The 22,896-nt window shown below is 36.5% G+C and overlaps 1 protein-coding gene, 1 non-coding gene and 1 pseudogene across 2 annotated transcripts; 1 reads left to right on the top strand and 2 right to left on the bottom strand.

Moving 5' to 3' along the window:
- LOC107871188 lies at positions 1-5,485 on the bottom strand (annotated as a pseudogene).
- Positions 5,486-16,686: 11,201 nt separating this feature from the next.
- On the bottom strand, positions 16,687-17,202 carry LOC107872095. Its single transcript, XM_016718898.1, has one exon. The coding sequence runs from the start codon at positions 17,200-17,202 to the stop codon at positions 16,687-16,689; it is 516 nt and encodes a 171-aa protein (XP_016574384.1).
- A 1,225-nt stretch (positions 17,203-18,427) lies between these two features.
- Positions 18,428-18,535, top strand: LOC124899092. The gene has a single exon (XR_007056230.1). It is a non-coding gene; the product is annotated as a small nucleolar RNA R71 (small nucleolar RNA).
- The last annotated feature ends 4,361 nt before the right edge of the window (positions 18,536-22,896 follow it).

Genomic DNA, 22,896 nt, shown 5'->3' on the forward strand with positions numbered 1-22,896 from the left:
TTCAATTCCTTGAAGGGGAAAATTATGTTATAAGACCATTCTTAAGACTTGTATTGTTCATATCTCATATTATACTCAAAACAGACGGCCAATAGCAATTCTTTTTGGAGCATGAAAAAATTAAAAGTAAAATATTGTACTGTGCATACATACATCTCATCCATTCTAATAAAGAACACAAGTAACGTCAGTCCATTACGACCCAATTTCTACCTCAAGCTTGTCTTCTCCGGTCATTTCTTCAACATATTCCTTAATTTTGAGTGCCGACTTTTTAAGCTGAGGGCTTAACCACACTGAGATGAACTTTAACGAAGCAATATCTCCAAAACTCTCTGGGATCTCTATAAGCTTAGTACAATATGTTATTTCTAATTCCTCGAGAACGGGAAAAGATTCATCAGCAGTAACCTGCCATTCAGAAAAAGACACACGAAACAGTTCTAGAGATTTGAGATTGTGGAAGGTGACTTGTTCCATTTTCCATTCTTTTCCACCCTGGATGCTTGCACTACTTAGTACCAACTTTTGAAGGTTGGGTAGTGATCTCCCAGTTCTTGACATTTCATCTGATGCCAGATCCAACCCATTGAAGTTCACTTCTCTCAAGCTCGAAGGGAAGTGAAAATCAAACTGATGTACATGTGTATCCGCACAGCACTCAAATTGAGCATAAACTCTTTCAAGTTTATTAAGGACATCCAATCTTGGAAAATATATCTGCTCTGCTACTGAACAATCCATGTGGAATCCAAGGGTTTGAAGACTGGAAACCTTTTGAAAATATTCTCTGAGTCTACCGAATAAGAAAGCTTGAGACACATTAGTGATATCAGATTCTCTAACTTTGTTGGTTTGTCAATATCCGAATCAAAGACAGAACAAGTACTTACAATGTCCACATATCGTAGCTTTGCAAGACTCCAGATAGTAGGGGATAATGCCAGGTTTGATTCACTGTTATCCACCAATAGATTTTCTAGATTGCAGAGGTTTGAAAATGATGGAGGGAGAGCTTTTGCCTTCATCGTAATCCTTAAGAACCTCAAATGAACAAGCATGCCTATTTCATTCAGCACAGTATCTGTCAAGATTATACCCTGCACATCCAACCTTTTAAGAAGCCTCAGGTGTCTTAGGTGCCAGTTATAGCTAACACTGTTATACAGATATTCAGAGTCTATCTGCAAAGAGAGGAGGTGTTTAATATAAGGACTGAACAAAGAAGAAGTATCACCCGAATGAAGGTATTCATTATAAATAATGGTCCTTCTACGCAGCATCAGATGTGAAGAAGAGGAGGAAGACGGAAAAATTGAACTTGTCAAGTCAAACAATTTTTCCTTTCTGGCTTTTATCGAACAAAAATCATGCACAAGATCATGAATTTGGCAAGTCGGGTGCCTACCACCTCTCACTATTACCAAGCTACTAGAAATTAACTCATCCACATAAACTTCCGTTACTTCTTCCACACTCAAATCAGTTGCTTCCACAAGTCCTTCATCACTCCATAAATCTTTCAACTCAGAGATCCTAATATCTTTGTCCTTTGGATAACTTGCAAGGTACAGAAAGCACGGCTTTAGGTGATCTGACAAATGGTCATAACTTAATTGTATAACCTTCATCACTTCCTCTTCATCCTTAAAAATAAAGGAACTCAAATTATTGAGAACTTCAAGCTACAAAGCCTCTTTCCTTTCTTTCCTTGAAATGACTCCGCCGATTAAATCAAGTACCAAAGGAAGCCCATCACACTTTTGGGCTATTTTTTCTCCAACATCCTTTAGTTCATCAGGGCAATGTTCTTCTCCGAATACCCTTTTCTCTAACAACTCCCAACTTTCTTCTGGTCTTAGCAATCGAAGATCAAGAGGATCACTGTGGCATTTTCCATGCAAAGCCACTTCCTTTTTTCGACTTGTTAAAATAACTCTGCTTCCTTTCTGAAATTCAGTTGGAAAAGGTCTTGTCAGCTCATCCCATGTTGCAGTGTCCCACAAGTCATCCAAGACAATAAGGTACCTCTTTCCAAACAGCCATTTCCGTAGCTTATCAGCAACGTCATTGTCTATGCCATCCTCATTGACTCTTCCTTTCGGACCAATAACTTCATTGAAAATTTTCTGCAACAACTTTTTCTCATTACGTTCCTGGTCAACTGTGCACCAAGCACAAACGTCGAAATGACAAACAACAGACTTATCATTATACACTTTGTAAGCCAAAGTAGTTTTTCCAAGCCCTGGCATGCCGACTATGGGAATGACATCTAGCTCAGCTGGTCCACTGGTGAGCTTCCTGATAATCCACTCTGTCTCCTCCTCAAACCCTACAATTATTTTACCAGTTATTGATAACTTGTTTTCAACTGGCTTGTTGGGAGAGTTTGCAGAAATGATACTCGTGTTCTTGAAGATCTCTTGTACCTCTTTTTTGACAAGCTTGACCTTTTCTACGATATCAGGAAGTAAGAAGATAAGCTGCAAGAGACCACGATCTCTGGCAAGAATTGAGTTAATGGCATGTTCTGCCTCATATGGCACATCTAGAACACGAGTCCAAAGATCTCTATGCAATTCTTGCTCCACATTCCCAAACAGCAATCTTATGTGTTCCAAGTCTTCTTTCACCCAACCGATTTCTTCTTTTATCAAATCAACTGAATAAGCATTGGAATTGAGCAAGTCATTTAAGTTTCTGAGTAGAAGAGTCATGAAGAGCGGTCCATCACTCATGGGGAAGCAGAGCTAAGATGAGTCTGCAGGGACTTTCAAGAAAACATGTTTGAGATCTTCCTTCAGAAGTTCAATATTTTCCAGCAAGTCTTGACTTGCACAACTTATTTTGTTCATATTCTCTTCATCCTTTGTGTTCTCTTCTAAGTTGTGAATGAGAATGGACACCTCCCTGATAAGTGCTCCAACACGTGCCAATAGAACAAATAATTTTTCATAATGAATAAAGTCCTTTGGCATATCTGTAAATAAAAGCAATAGGAACTCTATCATGACATGAATGTTGAACGTTGATGTGCTACGAGGTATAGCATTAACCATGTGCTGTTGTAGGTGAATCAGATGTACTCTAAGAATGTCTGGAGATGCTTCTAGGAGCTTCTTACTGAAACATCCAAGTTCTGCCGACTTTGAAGCTTCCAATATTGTAGAACATATGTGCATAACCTCCAGTGAAACCGGAATTATCTTCAAAAGTAGATGGACTAGCATGGAATTGACTTGAGAGACTTCATCTTCATCTTCATCTGTTTCATCTTCATCTTTTTCATCTGTCTTATCAAGTTGATAAGACAAAAGGGAAAAACAAAAGTGTCCTACTCTCTCAGCCATAAGTTGAAACTGAGGTAAGACACATTCAATTGTCTTACGCTCAATGCAACCGTTTACTATGAGACCATGAAAACCTCTTAAATTACCAAAAACATTCTGAAGAAGCTCATATTGAGTCCTTGATGGCAAAAGCAACTCAGCACGAACCTCGGGTAGATAATGCAGATTCACAAGAAGTGCGTCCAGGAGTTCAACCAACTGATCCTCAGTCATGGTGGCACTTGATTCAGAATGATGATCTGAGATTTTACAACTTCTGATATTTTCAAGAAGGCGAGGAACAACATGATCCTTTAATTTAACCAGCATGGCATCTCCACTCTGATGAAAAAGTGACTGAACCAGATCATGAACCTCATATGATATGCAAGACATTTCGGCATTAGAACCAACTGAAATGTAATAACAAAGCTGCAAACATGCCGACAAAAATGTCAGCTCCAGTTTCAGCTTTTCAATTTGATCCGTAACAAGAACAATTTGATCTTCTTCGTTCTTTAACCTCTCTATGAAATCAAGAAGATTGACAATGTCCTCGTGAAGCACAGCAGATGATACCTGCTAAAAGACCAAATATGCATCAAAATTTTCAGTGCACATATTCGCCATGACAAATTTTACTCTAACTTAACAGGCAACTAACGTAAATATAGAGGGCCTTCTTGAAAATAACCTACTGCATAAGCTCAATGTTTGTCCTATAGTTACAGTTTATATAATAAACAAGAGTTAGATTTCTCAGAAGGTGACTCAACCAATGAAAATTGTTCGAGAAAGTCACTTTTCTTTGTATTGTAATAGAAAAACCACTCTAATTTTACCATTTCACCTAAAAAGTCACTCTACACATTCAGGTGGTATTCAACTGGTTTTAGATATGTGTCAGCCTTTTACAAAATAAAAAACTGTCATTAAAACTATTTTGCTGACCCACTCCATGACGCGACCAGCTAACCAATTTGCAGTTTAGTTACTTGGATTGCCTAGGTCCCTCAACTGCTACTGTTAATTTCTCCAAGTGGAAGTTTAGCTCAACAACTTTTCCACTCAGTTCGGCGTCGAAATTTTGGGGGGGGAATGAGTCTACTGCAGGTACATTATCAATAGACCACTCTAAAAGGGAAGTCATCCTATGGATGTCTGTGGTATAGATACTGAACACAGTCATTTGATTTTCAACACAGTTTCGGATTCTTATATGAATTTTGGGCAATCCTCCTCTCTTGAGTTAGTCTTTGGGGTTGAGTTAGGCTAAGTAACAAATCGTTATAAACATTATTTTGCACATCAAACCCAACCATAAAAAGGACACGTTACCCAAATTGAATCCCTGCGCTTAAAACAACTTATCCCACTAGAAAAGAAAAATCATTTTTCTTATACAAACTACATGAAACTTTTTTTAAAAAAGACGATTAACATGTGTAAGTCGATTAAGCTCGAAAAAAAAAAGGAGCACACTTACAAGACTAAATTAATTATGTCAAAATGTAAAAAGATATAAACAAATATTGTATAACAATACCGATGAGCTGTTTGCTTCTCTGTCCTCTCTTTTCCCTTCATTTTCCTTTTCTCTTTCCATGCATGTAGCTTTCGTTAAGTTTTCAAGATCTGATCATGTATAAAAAGTACATAAACCTTTATCAGAAGAGAACAAGTAGGAAAAAACACACACAAGAAACTCAAGACATCTACAACAACAACAGACATCTACATTCTCGTGAGGGCAGTATACAAATCCTACCTCTATCTCGTGCAGGTAGACAAGTTATTTCCAAAAGACACTCAGCTCATGTCAAGCAGTCCAAAACAGGTTTTAAGAAAATGGATTGACTAGGGGATAACTGGCTACAAGCAGAGGCTGATCTAGGATAGCAACAAAGCTTGAACAAGTTAGAACATGACTTCACAAGTCAAGCTGGGACTGTCCAGTGTCCCAATGGATTTAATTTCTTCTCCTAACTAGTTGTCATTTGCACTACCCAATAGTTGAGTAATGTATGATTTGCTCGTTACGACTTACACCTTATTTTATTTTATTTTTTAATAAAATAGGGTATAAATTACTAAAAACGATAAGTAAGAGTTTTTTTTTTTTCCTATACAAACATTGCTAAAACTGGCAACTTTAGTGTCCGATGGGTGAATTATGCTTCCTCCATTATTGAAAGAGTTTCCCATATTAACCTGATGTTGTTAACAGTTTGTACATTGAGGATGATCTAAGCTAATTAATGTGTTGTAAATAGTAACTCCTGTAGGTAGGTATTGCATTAATATGTGTGGTAAAAAGTGACTTTTGTACTCGCTCCATTCGTTTTACTTGTTATATTTTGACTTAAAATATTTGTTAAGAAAAATAATTATTGACATAACTATTTTACCATAATATTGCTATTAAATGATGTTTACTATTATTTCTTAAAATTAATTTGAAAAAAAATACAATTAATACAAAGAGTATAATAATTTTTTTTTTTTGTCTTTTTTTAATTAATTCGATCACCTAGCTCATACGGGCTCTTAATTTGTTATGGCATGTTACTATTAATCATCTAGACTAAATATATTAATTATAAAAATTGTTATGCTCTAAACATATAATAACTTAATTCCAAAACATATATCTCTATTCGTTTTGTTAGTAGCACAATTTTTGTTGATTTATACGTACTAATTTGTACCCTGTGAGTGTTGAGATTTGATATAAAGAAGTACCTAAATCCAAAAGAAGGACAAAACATCTTTTCTACACTAAATAAAATAATTTTTTTCATTGATAGGAGGTGTGATAAGATGGTTGAAATTTCTCCATCTTAAATCAAAAGTTTCGAGCTTCACTTTCTAAAAACGAAGAAAATTCTATTAAAAGCACTATCCATAGAAATAAATTCTGCAATGCATGAACTTAAATATAATTGGATATAATACGAATATCGAGTACTGAAAAAAAATTAAAAATAATAATATGGTAGTTGGGAAATCACTATTTACTGATTAAAAAAGCCAAAGAAGAAATGATTGTTTTGTACAAAATTGGTAAATGAGTCCCCTACTTTGTTGGTTTCATATTGTCCATGTTAAAGTCTCACGTGATAGTTTTTGTTACGGGTTAATAATGTGTAATTTCTCCATTTCATTTTGTATCATAGTTTAATCGGATAAAAAATTAATGATATTTATTAAATTATTTTTTATTAAAAATGTTCTACTGTTATGGGGCTTTGAGCTAAAAGTGACAAAAGAGTTTGAAAATATGGTGTAGGTGACTCAAGTCTTAATAATTGATTGCAGGTGACAATTACTTTATTATGAATTAAGAAAGTTGGGGAAATTTTAAATTTACTCTTTGATCCAAATGTTAGTTAATATAACAGAAAACGAAGAAAAAAAAAGATGTGTTTCTCTGTCTTGTCATTCGTTGTTATTTTCTTTCTCTTAGCGATTTTTGTTGTTCATTGTTGCTACTGCTTTATTCATCATCTTCTACTTCATTATCATCATCTTATACTTCATTATCATCTTCATCTTTTTCTTGTTGACCATTGTTGTCGTTGTTGTTACCGTTATTGCTGCTATTTGACCAATTTCTTAGGTCAAATTTTGTTTCGTACATCACTTTTCACTTTGACATTACTTCATAGGAGACTGTGGTAAATCAAATTATGATTTTTATTTGAATTTGTTATCTGGTTAACTACTATTGTGTTGTTTTTTCAACAATAGATAGCATGCGAACATGAATGCAACATAAGAGTAATCTGTTTAAACAGATAAGTCATCTGTTGCGACCAAAGAGCCATCTGTTACAATGTAAAACTCATATGTTGGATTCATGTTTATGGTTCTATAGTACCGTAATATGAATCGAATAGATGGGTCATTTGTTGCAATATATGACCCATCTGTTGCAACAGATGGGTCATATGTTGCAATAGAAAAAATATTTGTTGCAACCGATTAGTAACCTGTTGCAACAGAACCAGAACTCGATTCCAACAGACGCATCGTATGTTGCAACAGGTAAGCCATCTGTTGCAACAAGTTAATTATTTGTTGCAACATCACTCATCTGTTGGAATCAGCTTCAAAGGTTCCTTAGTACTATAGCATCTATCCCAACAGACACTCCATCTGTTGCAACAGATGTATTGCAACATATGATTCACCTGTTACAATAGATGACTCGTCTGTTGAAATCAGCTTCAGGAGTGTAACATGAATCCCAACAGGTAAGTAATCTGTTGCAACTGATCACTTACCTATTGTAACTTATTTTTCACCTGTTACAACAAATTACACATCTATTGGGATTCATGTTACGGTACTATGAAATCACTATTAACTTTTTTTAACAAATGACTTTATTTAGGTACCACTAATGGAGGGATCAATATAAACTCTCTCCTTCTTATATTTGCATACAATTTCTGTCGGCTCTGAGCAGTCTTTAGTCTTTAACAAATCAACTAAACTTTTTTCATAGTTTCGAGAATAGAATCTGGCCTTACCAATACATCTTCACCAACCTCAAACCATCCTATAGGTGATCTGCACCTACGCCCATACAATGCGTTAAATGGAGCCATCTAAATTCTAGCATGGTAACTATTATTATAGGCAAACTCGATCAAAGGTAGATGATCATCCCAACTTCCCTTAAAGTCTAAAACACACTCCCTCAGCATATCTTCCAATGGCTGAATTGTGCGTTCAGCCTGACCATCGATTTACGGATGAAAAACAGTACTAAGCTTAATATTTGTACCAAGGCCTTTCTGAAACGATTGCCAGGGAAGTGAATTGTGTGCCTCTGTTTGAAATTATGGACAAGGGTTTTGAAATTATGGACAAGGGTATCCTGTGAAGCCCTACTAACTTACAAATATACATTTTGTCATAATCTTCCATCGTATCTTAAGTATTAACAGGTAGGAAATGGGCTGATTTGGTCATGCGATCGACTATGACCCTGATTGAATCATGTGATGGCTTGTACGAGGCAACCTTATGATGAAATCTATATTCACTACCTCCCACTTCCAAGTAGGGATACTGATCTCCAGTAGCATACCAACCAGTCTCTGGTGTTCAACCTTAACCTGTTGGTAATTGGGACACTTGGTTACAAACTCGGCTATGTCCGTCTTAATACCATTCTACCAATAAATTTCTTGTAAATCACGGTACATCTTAGTAGCACCAGGATGAATAGAATACTTCAAACCATGAGCTTCAGCTAGAGTCCTTTCCCTTAACCCATCTACATTGGGAACACAAAGCCTACCTTGATAGCGAACTATACCATCTCCCCCTTGGGAGAAAAATCTTGACCTTCTGCTACTAGACTGCTTCCAATATTTGGCTAAGTATGAGATCATTATGCCGGTTCTCCTTTACTTCCACTACCAGAGATGAATCTGAACCGTTCTGAACCATTACTCCCCCATCATCTGTGTCAAGCAAACACACTCCCAAACGGTCCAACCTATGCACTTCTTTGGCCAACTCTCATTCTTTGTCTTTCACAAGAGACGCACTACCCATAGACAACCTACTCAGGGTGTCTGTCACCACGTTATCCTTACCCGAATGATAAAGCAAATTCATGTCATAATCTTTCAATAACTCTAACCACCTTCTTTGAGGAAGATTTATCTCTCTTTGAGAAAATACTTATTAAGGACTTTTGTGGTCAGTGAAAACATCAACATGCACACCATAAAGGTAGTACCTCCAAATATTCAAAGCAAACACCACAATAGCTAGCTCCAAATCGTGAGTTGGGTAGTTCTTTTCATGATCCTTAAGTTGCCTGGAGGTAGGGGTGTTCATGGGTTGGTTTGGGCCGATTATTGGTCAAAATCATAACCAAACCAATTTAGTCGTTTTTTAAGTTTCTAAAACGAAATCAAACCAACACAAAAAAATAACCGTCGGTTTGGTTCTTGTTGGTTTAGTTCGGTTTTTCGGCTTATAACTTTAGTTAATGATAAAAGTTGAAGTTTTTCTTTAAAAAATCCAATCCAACATATGAGATGTGAATCGAATGTTGTTCCTCGACCTTGAAATCAAGATGTCAATTTAGTATTATACTTAGGCAAAGCCATGAACAACACCACATGAACGCTTCTACAAAAGTATTTAGAAACTACATATAAGAGAATGATATGATAACCCCCCCAAAAGGTAAACACATAAACTTTTTGCTCAATAGGGACCAAAAAGAAATTTGAAAACTAGTGATTATCTATAGTCTAATAAAACTCACCTATAAAATCCCATAGACAACAAAATATTTTTCACAATTAGTATCATTTGCCATTCAAATTATGAAAATTATATAGAATCTCATAACGTACCATCAACTAGATGGAGACATATGACTAAAAGTGATATGACTAAAGTTAAATTCATGAGTAAAATTTAAAATATCAAAAATATTTATATTTTATTTATGAATAATATAAAAATAATTCATATATGTATGTGTGTATACATATATATATACACACACACACATATATATATATGTATGTATATAATTTTAGTCAATTCGATTTGGTTATTTTGTCGGTTATTTTAGAGTAAAACCAAAACCAAACCACATAAGTATCGATTTTAAAAATTTAAAACCAAACCAAACTAAACCTAACCAAATATTGATTTTTTTAATTGGTTTGGTTTGGTTCGCGGTTCGGTTTGGTTTTTAACCAAACCATGAACACCACTACCTGGAGGCATAAGATAGTACTCTTATATTTTATATTAACACACAACCTAACCCAACTCTGGAAGCATCACAATGCACTACAAATCCATCCAAACCCTATGGCAGAGCTAACACTAGTGTCGAAGTCAATCTATCCTTCAATTCTTGGAAACTCTTCGCACATTTATTTGACCATATAAACTTTACTTTCTTTTGTGTCGCTTAGTCAACAATGCCGCTATGGAGGAAAACCCTTCAACAAATCTTCTATAGTACCCAGCCAAATCCAAAAAACTTTTGATGTCGGATAGAGTGATGGGTCTAAGCCAATGCTTCACTGCATTTGTCTTCTAAGGGTCCCATGAATACCAACCCCTAAAATGACGTGCCCCAAGAAGGTAAAAGACTCCAACCAAAATTCATACTTACTAAACTTCGCATATAATTGACGGTCCTTGAGGGTTTTAGCACTATCCTCAATTGATCTGCATGTTCCTTCTCTCCGAGAATATACCAATATGTCATCTATGAAGACAATGACGAACATGTCCAAATACTGTTTGAAGACCCTGTTCATCAAGTCCATAAAGGTTGTAGATTTTTTAGTCTAAATGACATAACCATGAACTTCAGAAAGCCATTTTTGGAATGTCATGCTCTTTGACTTTCAATTGGTGGTACCCTGACCAAAGGTCAATCTTGGAAAACCATCGGGCATACTGAAGTTGATCGAACAGATCATTGATTTGAGGAATAGGGTACTTGTTCTGGATGGTAACCTTGTTTAGCTATCTATAGTCTATGCATATTCTGAGAGTGCCATCTTACTTACGTACGAATAAAATTGGAGAATCTGCGGAGAAACAATGGGTCTGATGAAACCCTTATCTAAAAGATCCTTAACCTGCTCCTTTAACTCTTTAAGCTCAGTTAGAGTTATACGATATGGAGGGATAGAGATGGGTTGGGTATCAAGAAGAAGATCAATACTAAACTCTATTTCTCTAGCTGGAGGTACCCCTGGCAGATCTTTGGGAAAAACCTCTGGAAACTCATTGACCACACAGACTGATTGAACTATCGGGTTTTCAGACCTAATCACTTTGACTCGAGCTAAATGGTAAATACACCCTTTTGTTATTAACTTCCTGGCCTTAAGATAGAAAATGAATCGACCTTTGGGAGACTGAAAATTGTCTCATCGAAAAACTAAAACTTTACCATGTGGTGCGATAATTTACTGATGAATAACATGAATGAAGCCAATACATACCCATAATGACGTCAAAATCTATCATCTTTAACTCTATTAAATCCGCTAGTGTGACTTTATGGAGAACGGTAATAAGACACTTCTTATAGACTCGCCTAGCGATAACTAACTCACCCACTAGGGTAGAGACTAAGAAGGGCTTAACAAGATTTTTAGGGCTTACCCTAAAACTTATAGCAACCAGTGGAGTTACATAAGAGAGATTTGATCCTGGGTCTAGTAACACATATACATTAAGGTAAAAGGCACGAAGCATGCCAGTGACAACATCTGGTGAGCTCTCCTGTTCCTGATGGGATGGCAAAGTATAGAACTGATTCTGGCGCTGACCGACACCAGTACTGGATTATGTGCCCTGTGGAGGAATTGGGCAGCCTAGTTGAGTTGTTGAATTAGTAACCTGAGTTTGAGGATGAACATCCCTACTTTCCTGCTTAGCATACGGACACTCCCTGATCATGTGGCCCAACTTCCCACAACTATAATAGTCCTTTTTGCCCATCAACACTCACCAGGATGGGTCCTACTATATTCTACACATGTCAAAAATTTGGGCCTCCCGACTACACTATTCTGAGAACTGGAATTCAAAGTCCTACCCCACTACTCTTGCCTGGTCCTGGGTGTAGTGGCACTGACTGAGGATGGTGCAGGCAATGATGAGTGAACCTGAAACTGCAAATGACTTTCCTCTCCAGATCTTTGTTGACTGTACTCAAACTGTCTAGTCCTAGCTCTTTTGTTTCTCTTCTCTCTTTATTTCAACTTTTCTGCCTCAATCTATTGTGTATGCATCATCAATCGAGCAATATCCATATCTCCAATCAGCATGGCTGTCCAACACTTTTTAACCACTAAATCTGATACCCTAGTAATGAATTTGCTCATACGAGCTTTAGAGTCAGATAACAACTCTGGGGCATACTTAGCTAGTTGAGTGTACTTAAAGCAATATTCCTTCACTGTTATCGAGCCTTGTCATAGATTTATAAACTTCTCTACCTTGTCCTACCTAATCTCACAAGGAAATAACTTGTCCAAAAAAGCACTCTGAAATACCTGGCAACTCATAGGAGCTACATTTTCACCCCGAACATCCTTTCACATGACAACCCAATCATAAGCAACATCCTTCAATATATAAGATGCCAGTTCCACACTCTCTTCTTTAGTAACATGCATAATCTGAGTAATCTTTCTCACCTCGCTAATAAAGAGTTGAGGATCCTCATCCACCTTTGACCCATAGAACTTAGGTGGATTCATTCTTATAAAATCCCAATTCCTGGTTGTAGCCAAGTTACCATTTTGCTGAAGTGGGACTGCTGCCTGTTGGTTTCCCTGAATATTAGCATTCACAGCTTGGGCCAACACTTGAAAGGCAGCCAAAATTCATCATGAGAGATATTTTTATTTAGAGGATCTATGTGCAGTAGTGATTGATCACCATTTTGCAGGCGTCATCTCAGTGAGGAGGCATATTCTATCACATGAAAGCATGAATTAGAGTAGATATTGATAATTTCAAGCACGATAGATCATGAAAGAAAGGATGATTCCTAACTCGTTCTCGTAGATTCCTAACTCGTTTCCATAGCCTCTTGCTTATAAATGTGGTGCACTTTACACTCATGATCAAGACTCTGTGTAACACGGTTTGTCTGACTCCCTAAGACTCTTTAAAACCTTATGCTCTAATACCAAGTTTGTAACGACCTAGGAGTACCCCCTGGACTTCACACGGTGCTTAGGACTATGAATTGCCCAAGCTAACCCTTGACATCTGCATAATCTGGAAATATTATGGAAAGTGAACTAGCACAAACATATAAATATGGAAGGAAACAACTTAAAATATTATTATCAACTTGAAATCTTAAAATCTCAAATAAATTCTTTAAACTGAAAGGTACGTAGTCGGATAAGCCTCTACTGCTAACTAGAGAGAAACAGGGATAGATCCCAGCTGACCCAAATAAAATTTGAAATTAAGTAACTAAAGTAACTTACATCAACAACTATGAATCTGATGAGCTGGGTCCTTGGACTATGAAGACTCACCAAATGTCGGAATGCAAGAAGTGATGCCCGTGATCAATCGTGCTGCTGGGAATGAGCACTAGATCCTACATTATAAGACAATGTAGCACATAGACATATATATGTGGGTCAGTACTTTAGAATATACTGAGCATATGGGGGTGAAATATATATATGCTTTCAAACCAATGCATGCTAAGTGTAGAGGACTCACCTTGGACTTGAGTAAAATTGAAAGTTGTATGATCATAAAACATGAGTAATAAAGCATACTAAATGAACTTAGTGAGTCAGTACACTTAGTTTCTAAAATCTCTGGGTTTAGTTTTTCTCGTGAGAGATTCTTCTAATTGACATAAACCATATTAGCTATCATGGAGTCCAACGTCTTACCCATGTTGGGGAGAGCTGTTTTACCTTTACCATTGAAATAAAACCTTAACTTAGGTGAACACTGAACTTAACCCATATTGGGACTTAAACCTATGGTGGCTTATAGTTTCGATGAATTTAGGATATGCTCATCCACATTTCCTTCTCGGTGCTAAATACTACTCCCAAAATACAAATAGCATAAGGGTTTATAGACTGAAACCCAGTTATGCTTCTATTTACTTAAATCATAACTAGAAGGAACACTTGTGGATTTTATATCTTATCTTATATCAAAAGATCAAATTGAACTTTAATCATGCTGTAATACATATAAATGAAGCTTAAAGCTTAGGTTTCTCGTAAACTCAGTGCTTATGCTTAATCCTTGAAATTCATACTTCCATTCATAGAACTTATAACAAACTATCATGCTCAATACTTACATAGAAAACTTTTATCAAAATTCAAGTTAAACAAATGAAATTCAAATAATAATATCCTTCTTACAATTCCAAACTTAGATAGATGGAAACTCTTATGCACTTAAACCCTTCAATCACATGATAATATTATACTTCAAGAAGATGAGAGTTTGGGTATGAACCCTAATTAAAACATGTAAATTCAACTTTGAAGATCAAGTTTTTCGGGCAAAAGGATGGAAGAGTATCCATGTTCAAAACCCCATATACCTGGATTTACTTGACTTGTAAAGAGATTCTGAACTTAGAGACTCGAGAGATGTTTTCGTAGGAAAAAACCTAGCCTTGTTATTCTTGAGAATGGGAGGAGAAAGAGTTTTGTTAATCAAATGAGAATAGAGTAAAATAACACCTCTCTTAAGTTATAATTACTGGGTTGGAAGTTTTAAGAGGAAAAGGACCAAAATTCCCCTCAACTGAACTTCTAGAAATTCGATCGTCAATCGTCACGAGTCATATCACGACTCATAACATTTGGTTACGAGTGGACCTAGAAGATCATAAGCTTGGAAAAAATGAAGAAAGTATGCACTGGTCTAGATACGAGTTGTATCTTACTACTCGTAATATCTCATTACGACTTGTCTCATAGCTTAGATAGAAACATAGAGAACCAATAATGTTGACCTTATGACCCTCACTATACGACTCAAAAAATGAAGTAATGACTTCTAGGGTTGAGTTGTTAAGTGACCAGAAACTTTAATCAACCCCATTGCCTTGGTTACGACTGCATAAACTTCAATCATCCATCACTGCCTTGGTTACGACTGCATCTTACGACTCGTGGTGAGTCTTGATGACTTGAGGGTTGAGTCGTAAGTTCTACAGTAACTTTGAGAGCATGGGGTACAACACCCGGCTACAAATGACAGTCAACCAAATCCTAGCCTCAGCTGTAAAATCATGCAATGATATTCCCATCTTTGTGGCGGCCCACAGGACCTCTCTTCTCAAACATAACCTCTCAATTAGTTAGCTCCCTGATTCACAACCCTTTTTCTCGAACTGTGCCATGTCAGTATCCGACAACCCATATATGTCATTGATTTGCTTAACCCCGAAGTGAACATTCCTCCCCCGAATTATTATAACTTGGTAGGAGAAAGATACTACGTTGAGGTTAGTATAAAACTCCCTCACACAATATTTATTTGCCCAGCATGGATCCGAGCCGAAGCATCTTCACCCGGTGGCCACCAATCTGTTATGAAATGTCGGGAGCTTCTCCGGCACCTTGTCTAAACGTATGCCTCACTTCGGGAGTAGCTTTGGCTTGGGCAGGTTTGCATAGTACAGGGCTTGGCACTTAGGGGAAATGAAGCGAGTTTGGTCATAGTCTATCATCTTTAGCTTTGAAAACCTGAAAATAACACCACAACATTAAGCATTAATGTCACCATGTGAAAACTATGCTATGTAACTTAATTAATCTAATGAGATAGTTCCTTGGTGAAGTTTAGGCTAAAACTGAGAATTCAGAGTTTTTGACTTGGTTTCCTCACAGCCCTAAGATGCCGCGATCGCAGGACACCTAGCTATAATCACGAAATAAGTGACTACAATCGCAGTACCTGAGGTTGTTGTCTAAGAACGATCATGTCCTAAAAACTCCCATTTTCTACCCCAATTTGTGTTCATAGCCAATAATTGACATTAGGAACAAGAAACACAATCCCTAGACACTCAATTATGCCCTTAGAACATGGAAAACTAGAAATTAATTCATTCGGGCATTTTATCGAACACTTGGTGTGCACATGATATTCCTATAAATTTTGAACAATTTTGGGTACTCAAGACTTTCCCATCAATGCACACACCAATAACAGTAGCTAACACACCAAACATGCACAATTGAACTCAAGATTTAGCATACAAATACAATTTTAGGTCATTCTCCTAAATATATCTTCTAGGCCCATAAATACACATTCAATAGAGGGATTAGATAACATACTAGATAAGGAGATATAGAGGGGATGCTATGCACTTTTGGATGCTGTTAACAAAATTAAAAATGGGTGCAATTGAGAGTAATTTGAAAGTGAGTACGAGCAAAAATATGGGTGACTGTTCATATTTAAAAATGACTTGACCATGATCGCGGTCAGAAGATCGCGAATGTGATGACACGGTAATTGCGATAGTGATGGCACGGTGACGGAAATAGTGATGGCATGGTGACCACAATCGCGGTAATCGAGGCCAGTTTTTCTCTCCTATTTTTAACTTCTCAGCCTATAACTCAATTTTACTATATTTCACCTCACTCAAAATCATTCAAATGCAACCTTTTGGGGAATCTCATTTGCATGGATCAATTAAAACAAACAAAATCTAATCTAACAAATAAAATTTTAAGGATACGAGCCAATTTAATGGCAATGATGAGTTGCCTCACTTCCAGTGTTTAATTTAATGTCGCAGCCCGACGTTCTTCAATCTTCAAGTTGGGTCTTTAAGATGACCTGACCCAACCTCCTCTCCATCATCAATAACATCAATAATTGAGACCACTTTTAACCCACTTAGTTGCTTCTCAGCTTTGCATAACCGGAATGAGACTCCATCAATATGTACCCAGAATATCATTTCTCCACGTTCTATATCCACTAATGCCCTTCCCGTTGCCATGAAAGGTCTCCCAAGGATTATTGATATTTCATGGTTAATTTCATAATCAAGCATAATAAAGTTCATCGGGAGAATGAATCTATCAACTTTTACCAATACATCATATAGCACCCCAATCGGTTTCTTGATTGAGCGATATGCTATTAATAATCTCATGATGGTGGGTGTAGAAGCACCCAACCCAAGATTTTCATACACCGTGTATGACATCAAATTTATGCTAGCATCAAGATCACATAATGCCTTGTCAAATTTGTGAGTCCCAATGGTGCAAGGGATTATAAAAGCACCCGAGTCATCCTTCTTTTTAGACATGGCATTGGACATGATGGCGCTCTAACTATGGGTCACTTCAATAGTATCACCATCCATAAGCTTATTGTTCAACATCAAGTCCTTCATCGACTTAGCATACTCCAGAATTTCTTGAAGGGGCTCTAACAATGGAATATTGGTTGAGAGGCTGCTAAGCTCTGTAATAAACTTCTTGAACTTGTCATTGGCATTCTTTTATTTAATCTTTGTGTAAAATGTGGCTTAATTTTCCTCGGGGGTAATGGTACACTTTGAGGCTCATCCCCCATTATCTTGTCACCAACTATCACTATAGGAGTTTTCTCTCTATCATCATTCTTGGTTCTTCATCCCCCACTTCAACAGACTTTGAAACACCATCACTTGGAATTTTGAACCTCTTCCTCTTTACATTCATTTGATCATAAAGAGACTTTTTCTCAACCTCAACATCATGTGAACTAAAATCTCTGCCGCTTCGAGTGATAATTTTTAAGACATGAACATCATTTTGGGGATTTCTCACCGTGTCACTCGGGAGGCCTCCCTTAGGCCTAGCATTAAGTGTGGTTGAGATTTGGAAAATTTGAGTCTTTAATTGCTTGATTGAGGACAAGTTTGATACAATTGTTTGGTTGATTTGACAAAAGTCCCCTTTTACTTCTCGGATCATGTTGTTCGTACCTTCCACTCTCGGGGTCCAAAGAGCTTGCTTCTTTTACTTTTGCCCGATCGTGAGGGGTACATACCTATCATACTCCCTCTCTTTCTCTCTCCAATTGTGATGTCTATCGTGCAAATATATTTCTCTATCACGAATGTTCTAACCTTAGTTCCCGTCTTTCCTTTGATAGGCCGAGCGGAAACCCCCTAGGTGATTAGCTAAGTGCCTTATCTCTTCATCAAGGGCCTTTTTTTATCTTCATCATAACCTTTAGAAACCACGGTGTTGACTGCTTTTATGGGTGCACTCATTATATGCTTTGTAAGGAGGTCTAATTGTGTCGTCATCTTAGCCATATTTTTGTCCCTCTTTTTATCTTTCTTTCTTTGCTCTTTGTTCACAATTAAGGCGGTGGGAGATCCGCTGGCTACTTCGGTGTCCCTTATATTCCACCCCCTATTTTTCTTTGTAATTTTCTCAAGCAGAGTTGAAGCCACTCCATTTACAAGTGACCTACTAGAAGTGTTGTCTACCATAGTCTTATTTAATTGGTATAGTGCCCTATAGAATATTTGAAGAAGCATCTTATCCAACACTTCATGGTTAGGGCATTGCATGAGCTTGTCATTAAGCCTTTCCTATACTCCATACAAAGGTTCCTCATTGAGTTGACAAAAATTTGTAATATCGCAATTATAATATCTTTGATAGAGGGAAATACCAATCTATAAATGTATCCGTAAGCTCGACCCAAGATGTTATGGACCCGGTGGGTAGAAACCTCAACCACAACACCGCTTCACCCGTTAAAGAGAATGGGAATAGCCTCAACCTAATGGACTCTTGTGTGAAATAGCAATTTCAAATGGGGAACATACCTCAAAAAAAATTTTCAAATATAGATTTGGATCTTCATGTTCTTGGCCTCCGAATAGACCTTTCATTTGCAACATATAGAGCATTATGCTCGTCACATGGAATACGTTGTTTCCTTCATTTGGTGGAATGCAGATGGAATTAGCATTCCCCACATCATAAAGATGATCCTCATCCTCGAGGTACCTATCAAATGAGCCTTTATTTCTCCTATTATAGCTCATGGTGTCGTGGTTACTATGAAAATGTAATGCGTCGAGACTATCCCCTGTATGTTACGTGGTGCTTAGGACCACAAGTGATACCAACCTAACCCATGAACTAGCATACTTTTAAGCAACTGGTTTAAACATGCATAAAATAACTGAGTTTACTATGCAGAAACATAATCATGATGAAATCTGGGAAAAATCCAATACTGATACAATTTTACATTCTGATGAAACTGAAGAGAGGAACTGAAATTTACATAACTGACTGTGAGTGACATCTATGAAGCCTCTATTATACTGACTATAGATATCTGGGATGCGACTACAACTACCACTAATCAATACTTATGAGTAAGAAAGTAAAGTATATGAATAACTTCTAACTGAAGTCCCCAAAGTAGGAGGACTCATCACCTGCTGGCTGGAATCTGCAACTGTCTGATCGTGATATATGGACTACAACTAATCTGGTACCTACATTATTAAAAATGTAGTACATAGACGTATATGTGGATCAGTACTTTTGGAATGTACTTAGCATGTAGGGGTGAATGTATAAGTAAAACAGTAACTCAATGTTCATATAACTTATAAAGAATGCATGCTAAGTGTAAATGACTCACATTGGCTTGGATAACTGAAAGCTAAAAATCATAAATCATGAGAAATAAAGCATACCATATAAATCTTGTGAGCCATAACACTCAGTTCTAAAAATTGTACTTTTACTCTTTCTGCTAGTGGAATAAGTAGTAATGAAGTTAAGTCTGTTTTCAAATCATGCAGGCCAAATGTAAAAATGACTCGCCTATATATCTGTAAATTGAAAACTGAAATCTCATAGCTAATATCTGATGAAAAACAATAACTGAATAAAATTGTGAGCCTTCACACTTAGTTTCTAAAAGCTATTCTGTTATTCTGTTTTAGGACTTAGGAACTTTGGGAGGTTCTTCTAACCGACATACACCATGTGAGCTATCATGATGTCTAACGTCATGTTCCCCTAAGGGGAAACCTCACATTGGGGAGAGATGTCATACTCTTACCAAGGAGTATAACCTTATCTTAAGTGATCACTGACTTAGCCCACTATGGGCACTTAATCTTAATACTACGGTAGAATGTAGTTCTGGGGCATGAGACCTTGGAATCATACCCAACTCGGTGCTAAATACTACTCTCATGCTTTTACTCAGACTTTAGGAAATCCACTTTAAAATAGCATAAGGATTTATGATGAAAACCAATTATGCTTCTCTTTCTTTAAATCTCGAACTGTATGAACAATGTGGATTCCTTATCTTAGCTTAGGATCAAAAGATCAATTTCTTTCTTAAATCTTGGAAAACACTTTTAAAAGAGACTTAAAATCATAATCTTCATGAAATATCAATACTTAGACTTAGGGATTAAAACCCATGCTTTAAATTCATGCAAATTCATAGAAAAATGTCATGTTCAATATACTTCTTGAAATACTTCAAAAATATCAAGATAATGAAATCACGAATCATAATATCATGCTTAAACTCAATTGAAAATCTGAAAAAAATCATATCTCATGCTTAAAGATTTGAAAATAGACATGCAATTTAACATTTAAATCACTTGTAACATCATAATCCTCAAATAATGATAATTGGGCATGAACCCTAACTTGCAAAATATGAAATCGTAAATAAAGATTAAGTTTTGGGCACAAAAATAAAAGGAGTATCCTTGTTCATAACCCCACATACTTTAATTGATGAGTTTTGGAAGAAATCTTTGTGTTCTTGAGATGAAAATCTTGAATTATTGTTCTTGGAAAAAAGAGAGGGGTTTTACGTGAGTTAATTTGAAGAAGATGGGCAAATAATGCCCTTTTGGGTGTTATAATTCGTGCTATAGACGTTTGGGGGGAAAAAGACCAAAGTACCCCTTGACCCTTAGAAGATAAAACTGTGGGGCAATAGTCCCCACGGAGCGACCCCTAGTTGGGTCAAGCAGCCCTCGCGATGCGACCCCTGGTCGGGTTGAATAGCCATCACGGTGTGGGGCTATCACGACCCCTTACTGCCTCACATAAAAAATGACATAACTTTTTGCTCGGGTATCGGATTAAGGTAAAATTGGTATAGTTGGAAAGATAATTCAATTATACAATTTGGTGGGTATTAAGCTGAAAAATTCTACTTATATGAAAAGTTATGCACGTTCAAAGATGACCCTTGTGAAATCGAACACCAAAAATTGGCTGAATCAAAGAATCTTAGGTCACTTTGCTCAAAGTGGCACTTATGAACATCTTTCCCACCTCATAATCTTTATTCATACTAGGTCAATGATCATGACACATGGATTCAAGTACAAATCACAAGACTAGAGTTTACACTTGTCGGAACGAAGGTTTGAATTCTAGTGCAAAAATACAGAGTATTACATTATCTCCCCCTAGGAATCATTTGTCCTCGAATGATAGATAGAAACTTGTTAAAGACTTAGAGGGATGGAATAAGTGCACATGATATGTCTTTTAATAAAGGATATAACTGAGTTGAAACATTAAAACTTTTATCATGAAACTGATTTCTGAGCTAACTTGCCTTTACTGACAATAAGGAGCTGATTCATGCTGAGAGTTTAGAATTAGCTTTAAGTGTTCATGATACAATCATACATATAGAACTGTGAAGTGCTAAATTATGAAGAAACGAATCATGATACAATGAAACTAAAATCATAAATAGGTATTATACTGTCTGAGCTGGAATAATTGGAAAAGTAAGATCATTCACTGAACACTTATGAACTGAATCATGACTAAATATCTGAATCTGAAACTGATGCCTGATACATGGACTGATCTGAATTCGTAATTTGCAAAAATGCGAACATTTTACCTCATAGAATTTCCTTACTTGCGAAACTTTAGGTAGTATGACTAGATGGAAAGTTGAAAATCTATAGGAGCTTATCTGTTTGATTGCTAAACTGGATTGCAGGCTATATGGACTAGATCATACTGAATGCTCATACCCAATGAGAGTATTTCTTCAACACTCTTATACAAAATTCTAATAATATCAGGGAGCAAAAAATTTTAGGCATAACCTGAACAAGACATCTGAAATAAGAAATTGCAATATTGCTACAACTCTATAGCATGGAACATAGGCCTATAGATCATAAGCTAGGATAGAATTACTAGGACTTAGGCAATGCAACTTCATACCTTCAAGCTTAGCAACACTTCTCAAATACTCCCTCAACTATACTTTTACCCTTAAATACCATACTCATTTGATTCAACTTATAATTCTCACATGGGCATTGAAAAATCCACCTACTAAAGTCTAGACTGAACTAAATTCTCTCACCACGATCAAGCCAAAATCGAAATTATAAGGTAAAACACGCTACACCATAATACTAGTTTAAACCACATGATTCAATCATCTATGTCTCTTCTAGAGCTCACACATTAAGCATAACATGCCTTACCACTTCAATGACTAACTCTGAACTCTTACTATGGATTAACTAGTGCATATTGCATTTCTCCACTTACATCCCAACATGAAATTCAAGCCTATCTATATAACCATATATGAACTTCAAGGCAAACAACCATAAAGGCATCCTTCATATATTCTCTAAACCTCTATCAAGAACAACTTTCTTACACTATTCTTAAGAACATACACATTAATTTTTAACTAACCATGACATGTATCAAAGAATTGGACTTAATCTTACTTGACACTTTAGCCTTAGATAGAAAAGCATTAGTAACCTTTCTTAATGAGGGTTATCAACTCCCTCTCATCTAAACCATTGCTTATCCATTATCATCACCACTATCTTAACATAGGAAGAGGTCACTGAAGGGCTAACGCATAAGGACCTGAAGTACGAAAGAATACTATACATAAATCTGACACTTAACTGAGGCCTGAAGAATAGAATGTCAAAGGCATGGATTCATTAAAG

This window comes from Capsicum annuum, chromosome 5, assembly GCF_002878395.1.
Source record: "Capsicum annuum cultivar UCD-10X-F1 chromosome 5, UCD10Xv1.1, whole genome shotgun sequence".
Taxonomy (NCBI): domain Eukaryota; kingdom Viridiplantae; phylum Streptophyta; class Magnoliopsida; order Solanales; family Solanaceae; genus Capsicum; species Capsicum annuum.